This window comes from Cynocephalus volans, chromosome 6 (genome assembly GCF_027409185.1).
Source record: "Cynocephalus volans isolate mCynVol1 chromosome 6, mCynVol1.pri, whole genome shotgun sequence".
Taxonomy (NCBI): Eukaryota; Metazoa; Chordata; class Mammalia; order Dermoptera; family Cynocephalidae; genus Cynocephalus; species Cynocephalus volans.
In genome coordinates this window covers 18,276,299-18,284,693 of record NC_084465.1, presented here as the reverse complement: position 1 = coordinate 18,284,693, position 8,395 = coordinate 18,276,299, and the positions used below count along the sequence as shown (strand labels likewise).

Genomic DNA, 8,395 nt, shown 5'->3' with positions numbered 1-8,395 from the left:
TGGACAACAAAGTTCGTTAAACCTGGAGAGACCCCCACAGATATTGAGAGTTTGAAATCCTTGGGAAGATGCTTGAGACATTGGTTGACTATGGTTTTCAATCACTGCTATCCTTTGATTTTAATTATAAATTGCTGATAATGGCAGCTTCGGAATTTTCAATTAAGATTTGTGGTGGGTTTTTTGGCTAACCCCTACATGTGTAGTTAACACGTCTTGGCATCAAAAATATTCTGGCCTAAAATTTTATAACTAGACTTTAAGCTGGTTATACAAACTTTGGCCTGCTTTTGTACAGCCTAAAAACTAAGAATGTTTTTTTAAAGGCTTGTAACCCCTAAACCTCTCTCCCCCCCAAAAAAGTGACAGAGCATATGTAGCTCACAAAGCCTGAAATACTTAATGTCCAGCCCCTTACCAAAAAAAATTTCCTGATGTTAAGCCAATTTATGCCTGTGGTTCAAATAGGAATTGTTTACACCCCTATTTAAGCAGGGTTATAAACCTCTCATATACGTAGTTTGCTAATACAGGCCTAAACAGCAATAAAAGACAATATAAACGCAAAAACCTTAGGTGTTTTCACAGCATCCCTAACCTAATAGTGCGGTGTGCACATGTGATGTCACTCATTGCAGCAGTTTCCCAACAAATGGCATATTAATTACATGAGGTAGGAAAGCCTACTTCAGTCTTCCGTTTTTATCACATGAGAATCATAGATGCCCCCTATAAAATAATGAAATTAGAAATAGGGGATATATGGGAGAAAATAGTTTATTCCCAGCTCCTTAGTAATTATGTACAAGATTCATACTAATTGAAGCATGTTATTTTATGAATAAGCAATTTTTATTACTAAACTATGGAGGCCATAATTTAAATATGCTAACTTTAATCTGAACTTGATGACTATCTAGTTGTTTTGAAAGGCTTAATGACATCAGCCCAAGTTCTTGCCTTAGCTACAAAATTTCAGTGCAACTTTAGCTACAAAACCTCATGGGAGATTATCAACTCTATGTGTGTGTTTGGCTTAAGATTTAATACTTATCCATATGAAGGTTAATAGATTTGATGTCAAGGAAAGAAAGCCATCTTCCCCCCACCATCTCTTACTCACCTTTCCAATCTTAAAGTTTATTTTTAAAAGTTCTTTATATATTGTCTTCAAGGAAGAAATCAGTATATGAGAGTACTTCAAAAAGTTCATGAAAAAATAGAATTAGGAAATATGAATCTTTCCATGAACATTTAGAAGTACCCACCCCATTCCCATATGTGCCTTTTTAAAAAAATATGTGATCAGTTTATTACCAAGTAGCATACAGAAATAAAACCACGTTTTTAAAAATGTGCCACAATTCTGAAGACAAAATACATTTTTCTCCTCTGGTGGACATAGCTTTGCAGGTCTTCATTTAATTTGCTGTAAAAAGAAGTGATTTAATAGATCAGTAATACACTTAATATTTTAAAGTCTTCATTTATACTCAGCTGACACTAGAAAATAGCAATAGAAGGTTCTTTAATAAAATTTATAAGGAATTAAGATCCTAGCATTTACCTTTGTGTACCTGAAAATGCAATGCTAACTTTATAATTCAACTACTCTAATGTAATACAGACATCATTAGAAAGATTCACATTATAAATATCCTCTTTCAAGAGTTTTTTGATTTGTAGTTTACCAGGCTTATCAAAATGAGTGAGTTTCTTAGAGTAATTCTAAAGTAGAATTGACACTGTTTCTAAACTGTTGACCCAGGTTGGGATGCTCTGTGTGATTGTCATTGAGAGGAAGTTAAAGTTTTTGGTATGTGCTTGTAAACATTTCTAGGAGCTTTATTGTGTTAGTCACTATGTGGTTTCATATTTTGAGCACTCAAAAATATTGAAGTGTGTGTGTATGTATCTCAGGATTTGCTTTAAGACATGTAACCATTGAGTGGCAGGGCCGTCAAAGGCTATGTGCCCATACGATAGTACTTATTGAATCTACATGTTAAAGTTCTAAGAAAATGTTACTAAAAAGCTCTAAACTGTCATGAGAAATCATTTCACCATAGTGCTAAAACCAAGTCTCAGTCAACAGAAAAGGGAATAGTCCTTTATAGGTAGATATGACTTGAATTGGAAATAGATAGGCACATTAGATGGTGAGCCAGGTTTCCTTCTATATGAGAAAAAGTTTTTCCAAAAGTTCTTGGAAAGATTCGTATAGTCTTGTTTTTCCACAAACTTTTTAAAGTACCCTTGTATGCACAAGTATTGTTACTTGTTACTTGTAATAGTACTTACAAGACAGAATCATGAAAGATTTTAAGGGAATGGAAAATTAGCATAATACTTAGCATCACTTAATTTTTGCAACCTGATTTAAATTCCAGCCCCACTATGTACTAGTGTGTTCCTTTATACAAGTTACTCAACATCCTTGTGCCTTAGTTTCCTCATTTGTGTAAAGAGTATGACAATTCTTTTATTTAAGATTAAAAGGAAAAATGAGAATCATCTAATTCAGTCTCCGGCTTTCAGCATTCAATGAATAGGTCACCATTCCAAGTAAGGAACCTAAACAAAGGCCTAAATCCATAATTACAGAAGTCATCCAACCTGTGATTAAAATGCATATTATGTTAAAGATAAAAAAGCCAGGGGAAAAATCAAGACTGATTTAAGCATTTTTTTTAAACTTAATCGTGCCTTCCTTGTATCTACTGACAGACAACAAAATACATCTGTACCAAATAAAAATTTGTCTACAGTTTACTATGAGTAGGACATGGGAGAGAGGGCAAGTCACATTCAGCCATAGACTACAGCCTCATTTATAGGCAGCAGCTTAGGGTCAAACAAACCCCAACTATTCTCTCCCTTCCCCATATGTCACACACATGCCCTTGCATGCTACCAACAAGCTTTGTGTTTAAGACAAAAACATAACAGCTACCACTTGTACTTTGAGATGACCACTCCTCACTGAATCCAACCATACAGGCAGAGAGATGAGAGGGTCTCTCTTTTACAACTTTGCCCCTGGAAGCATATCTCATACTTTTGGGGTATCCCTTTTTTTATGTACTTTGTGAAACAGAATGAGTAGTTAGCGTCTGCTGCCTGTGGATATTTAATGAGGATCGGTGCCACACTGAAGCTTCTGACTCAGCCTACCATGGGTACTAGGGGAAAGGAAGCCGGACCGACATGTAAAGACCATGTGATCCCAAGCAAATAGCTGTTTCAGCTCCTCTGGCCCCCTTTAGCTCTGCAGCAACACTTACATCCAGATGGTAAAGTGGGAAGGGTAGACTGCAGAGGCCTCAACAACTGTCATTCATCTTAGTCCTTGTTATTCAGACAACTTTTACAGTAAGAATTTTGAAGCATTTAACTTCAATGTTGCTCAAAGCTACATGTAGGGAAAACTGCTGACCCAGGTCTTCTACTGGAACACGCTAAACATACTATGTTTATCATCATGTTTGCTTAAAAGAAAGATGCCCATATACCAAGTTTATTTATTTTGGCTAAAAATTGGCAGTTGAGAAGACAAGAGTTTTCTGCATCACTTACCTGTAGTGCCCGTCCTTTGGTCTCAATTGGGAGAGTAAATGCAGAAATGGCACATATAACACAGACAGATGAGAAGAGACACAGGGCCCCCAGGAATGACGCGTTCATAAGAACCTGCAAGTCACAAGAGAATCACTCCATTTACTGTGACCCAGTCAGTCACTTCTAAACATCCTTTATGTCAAAGGGAAAATAAAGATTGACTTCACCCAGTACATAAATGATGGTTCCTTGTAGCCACTCTAAGTTGTACATTCCTGACATTGGTTTATTTGAGCTGAGCTGTAGTAGGCATTTTGTGTGATTCCTCCATGAGCAACAACTGCCAATAACACAGGCTGACTAGCAGAGAGCTCTCTCAGCATCCACCCATCAGGCATCTCCAGAGCAAATTGCAGCATCTGGGAATGATCTGCCTATTTTCCCATCCCTTCTCTGATGCCAATTCAGCTTGATTTAACTTCTAACCCTCTCACTTCATGCTATATCCTCTCCACCAAACGTCCATTTTCCGCCTTCAATTCTGACAGGACAAACAAAACAGGATAAAGTTTTTTTGGAAGAGGTGTAATATCAGGGTCTCTAAAAAGACTACTGATGTGTCTTGTCTCTGCTCTTAATGCCTGGACAACCAATCAAAACTCTGATGTTCGTTCTTCCACAGTAAGAATATTTCTGCCCATCTATATACTACATCCTTTGGCCTGGATCTTTTCATGCTGGTACTGACTAGTTCAGACACTTCATCTCATACTTCAGTTTCTCCAGGACTGTGTCCAAATAGCCACACACTTGATAGTTGTCAACTAATCTCACAAGGACAGTTTAACTATGAAGTGATTAAAGAAAAGCAAGTCTCCCTAGAGTCACAGAATATTGCAGTTCGTGAAGACCTAGAAACTCCTCACTTTACAGATGAGCCTAGACTAAGTGACTAGTCTCAGTAACTACTTGTCCAAAGTCACATACAGATCTCTGTCACACAGTCTAGCATTTCTACCACCACTTGGTTTCTGTTTTCAGATATATAATTTGGGAGCGCAACTCCTGCGTATAAGGCCTGCTGCCTTCCAAAACAGTAAATAATTCCACTTATGCAAACATAGCCCGTTATATTAATCTCACCAATTATTTTGTAGTTGACCTAGCAAGAGATAGGTACTATTCTCTGATTTTGTCTCCCAAAATAAAATTACAATTTTCCCCAAACAGGAGTTTTTATAATGTGTGTGTGTGTGTTTGTGCGTGTGGGTGTGTTTGTTGCCAGAAGGCTGGGAAACAAGATTCAAAAAAGGGATAGAAACTAAAAGAGGCCAGGCAGTCTAAACCATAACTAAATCATCCCATAGTTAGGCATGTGATTAGGTGCTGTCATTGCTGCCACTTCTGTTATTGGATACCAAAATTATCACCACCAGAATGAATTTTAAACTATTCCCGCTTCACATCCTTTGCATCAGCTTCAAAATCCTGCATGTTGTGAGACCCTGATAGGTTGAATTTAGGTCAAATAACTGTGCTCCACCAGACAGGGTCAAGGAAAACAACTGCCTAGACTTTTTGGCTTCCCTAGAGGGATTCAGGGATCTGCTCCATAGCAAGACTCTAGCAATACAATAGCTGTTACCAAATATTCTTCCAATAAATTCTGTTAAACAAAGTCTGTTTCTATCATTTGCAAGCAAGAACTCTGAGTAATACCTGATTATAAAAATCATCTGGGGATTTTGTTAAAATGAAGATTTCCAGGGACCACTCCAGATTCATTGTATCAAAAGGAAAGAGATCTGTTAATGTCTACTTCTAGAAAAGCAGAATAGACAAGGGACAAAGAGGAACGTTACTTACATAAGGGTGATAAAAGGGTCAGTTCACCAAGACAGGATAGCAATCCCAAAGGTTATACACCAAACAAAAGAGCTTCAAAATACATTTGGCAAAAACTGATAGCACTGAAAGGAGAAATGGACACATCCATGTATAGTTGAAGACATTAATACCTCTCTCTGAACAACTGATGTAACTACTAGACAGCAAATCAGCAGGTATGTAGAAGAACTTTATGAAACCCAACAACAGCAGAATACATATTCTTTTCAAGTGCCCATGGAACATTCACCAAGATAAACCAGATCATGGGCCATAAAATGAACCTCAACAGATTTGAAAGAATTGAAGTCATAGAGCATGTTCTCTGATTAAAATAGTGTCAAGCTAGAAATAACAAAAAGATAACAGCAAAATCACCAAACTAAATAATCCATGAGTCAAGCCTCAAGGAAAAAAAAAAAAAAAAAGACATTGAACGGACTGAAAACACAACATTTAAATTTATGAGACACAGCTAATAGGAATAAAAATAAAAGTTAAAAAGAAATGTGTAAGAAACAGGAAGAAAATTATAACTTTACTAAGTACATAAAAATTGAATTAATCTATTTTAGTTCTTAGACAAATGCAGTCTTGTAGAAACATAATTCTTACCAATGGAATTTGTAATATTAATGTAAATCAAAATCCCTGTGGGATTTTGGAATCAATTTGGAAGAAAAAATTGATTCTGAAGTTAATTTGGAAGAATTAATATGTAAGAAAAATCAGGAAACTTCTGAAAATGTGGGGGATAGGGAGCCTGAGGGAGATTATTATCTTAGAGGCATTAAAGTTAAAGTTAAAATCATTACCAGTGTGGTGATGATGCCGGAAGAGAGATCAGTAAAGCAATGAGTCACAAAATAGATCCAAGTATCTATGGAAATTTGGTTTATTATAACAGGGGCATGTTAAATCAGTTGAGGGCAGTCAGACAGAAGGATGGTTAATGGTCTGGGAACAACCAGCGAGGCACTGTTTTGTTGTTTTCTAAAGCTAGACCCTTACTTCACGCCTTATGCATAAATAAATTGTGAACAGGTTGAAGAATTTAATGTTGTAGACTAAAAATTAAAATCCTTTGAACTTTTGATGTTTTATAAATATTTTTACTATAAAATATTTTTATGAATATTTTTACTATAAAATATTTTTATAAATATTTTATAAGTATGGATAAATGAAGGCCATTTAATCATAACACAAAACACAAACATCATAAGTGAAAATAAGGGCCGAGCCTGTGGTGCACTTGGGAGAGTGCGGCGCTGGGAGCGCGGCGACGCTCCCACCATGGGTTTGGATCCTATATAGGAATGGCCGGTGCACTCACTGGCTGAGTGCCGGTCACAAAAAAATAAAAAGACAAAAAAATAAATAAATAAATAAGTGAAAATAATTGGCAAACTGACTATGTAAAAATGTTAAATTTTGTATGCCAAAAAACTTGATTGTAAAATTGAAAGGCACACAACAATATAAAAATATCTATAGTACAATAATAAATGGCTAATAGCCTGTAGAAAAATTACAAATCACATAAATAAGCAATTTTACACACCACACAAATTTTAAAAAGAAATATGAATGAGTACTAAAGAAAGATGCTCAACCTTATTAATAATGAACAAAGTACAAATTAAGACAAGATAATAATTTATTGTCCCCCAAATTGAAAAAAGGTTTAAAAACTTACTATCAAACCCAGAGTCTCTCATAGCTATTCCCCAACCCCAGTCAGAGCAGGCCTTGGCTGGGGAGGAAGGGGGATTTAGGAAAAGAAAAACTGCTTGAGCAGGAAGACAGTCTGGATTCCTAGGAGTAACAAATTAACTTAATAATAAGAAAAGCAGAGTTGATTAAACACAAACTTTCTTAAGCTAAGACTTGATCTGGAGATCAGGATGTTTGTTCCTTAGGTTAAAACTTGATCTATGAGGTCAGGATGTTGGTTCCTTACATAAATGTCTTATGGCTTAGCATGACATCAGTAACGCCAACCTCGAGTTGCCTTTTCAGATAACAAACTACTACAAGTCCACTTTGAAGTTTGTATGCCTCCAGACTCAAGGCAGTCAAGGAAGACTTTAGCCAGAATACCAGAAATAATTACTCTGATCAATCAGATTCACACATGACTCCCAGGATCCCTACTCATGATTTTGCTCTATAAATGCTTACGATTTTAAGTAGTCAATGAGTCTGGAGTCTCAAAAGCTCCTTTAGCTACCAGGTGCTCCTTTGAATGGCCATCCAAATTAATACTAATATTTAACACTTCAAGCTTCGGTGTGAAAGACTTGTTAGTCTTTCATGAGGAACTCCTCTTGGTTCAGTAACACTATTGCTTTTGGTGATAATGACGAGAAATAGGGATTCTTGTTTAAGAAAGTGTTTATTGATGTGTTATAGACCTGAATAGACATTTCTCCAAAGAAGATGTACAGATGGCCAAAAAGTATATAGGAAGGTGCTGAACATCACTAATCATTGGGCAAATCTATACCACAAGGAGATAATATCTCACACCTGCCAGAATGGCTAGTATCAAAAAGACAAGAGATAACAAGTGTTGGCAAAGATGTGGAGAAAAGGGAACCCTTTCACACTGTCAGAGGGGAATGTGTGGAATAGCCATTATGGAAAACAGTATCGAAGTTCCTAAAGAAATTAAAAATAAAATTACCATATGATCCAGCATTCCTTCTGGATATATATATACCCAAAAGGAATGAAATCACCACCTCATAAAGATATCTGCACTCCCATGTTCATTGCAGCATTATTCACAATAGCCAAAATATGGAAACAACCAAAGTGTCTATCAACAGACAAATGGATAAAGAAATTGTGACATTTCCATACAATGGAATACTATTCAGCCTTAAGAAAAGGAGATTCTGCTGTTCACAACTACATGGATGAGTCTGGAGGACATTACACCGAC

General features: G+C 36.3%; 1 protein-coding gene across 1 annotated transcript in view; it reads right to left on the bottom strand.

Moving 5' to 3' along the window:
- Nucleotides 1-508: 508 nt before the first annotated feature.
- Nucleotides 509-8,395, bottom strand: part of SVOPL (SVOP like) — a 59,766-nt gene continuing 51,879 nt past the window's right edge. The window contains exons 14-15 of the mRNA XM_063101009.1: nucleotides 3,577-3,690; nucleotides 509-535 (exon numbers count right to left, since the gene is read on the bottom strand). Of these exons, the coding sequence (XP_062957079.1) occupies nucleotides 509-535; nucleotides 3,577-3,690 (141 nt within the window). The remainder of the gene's footprint in view (nucleotides 536-3,576; nucleotides 3,691-8,395) is intronic.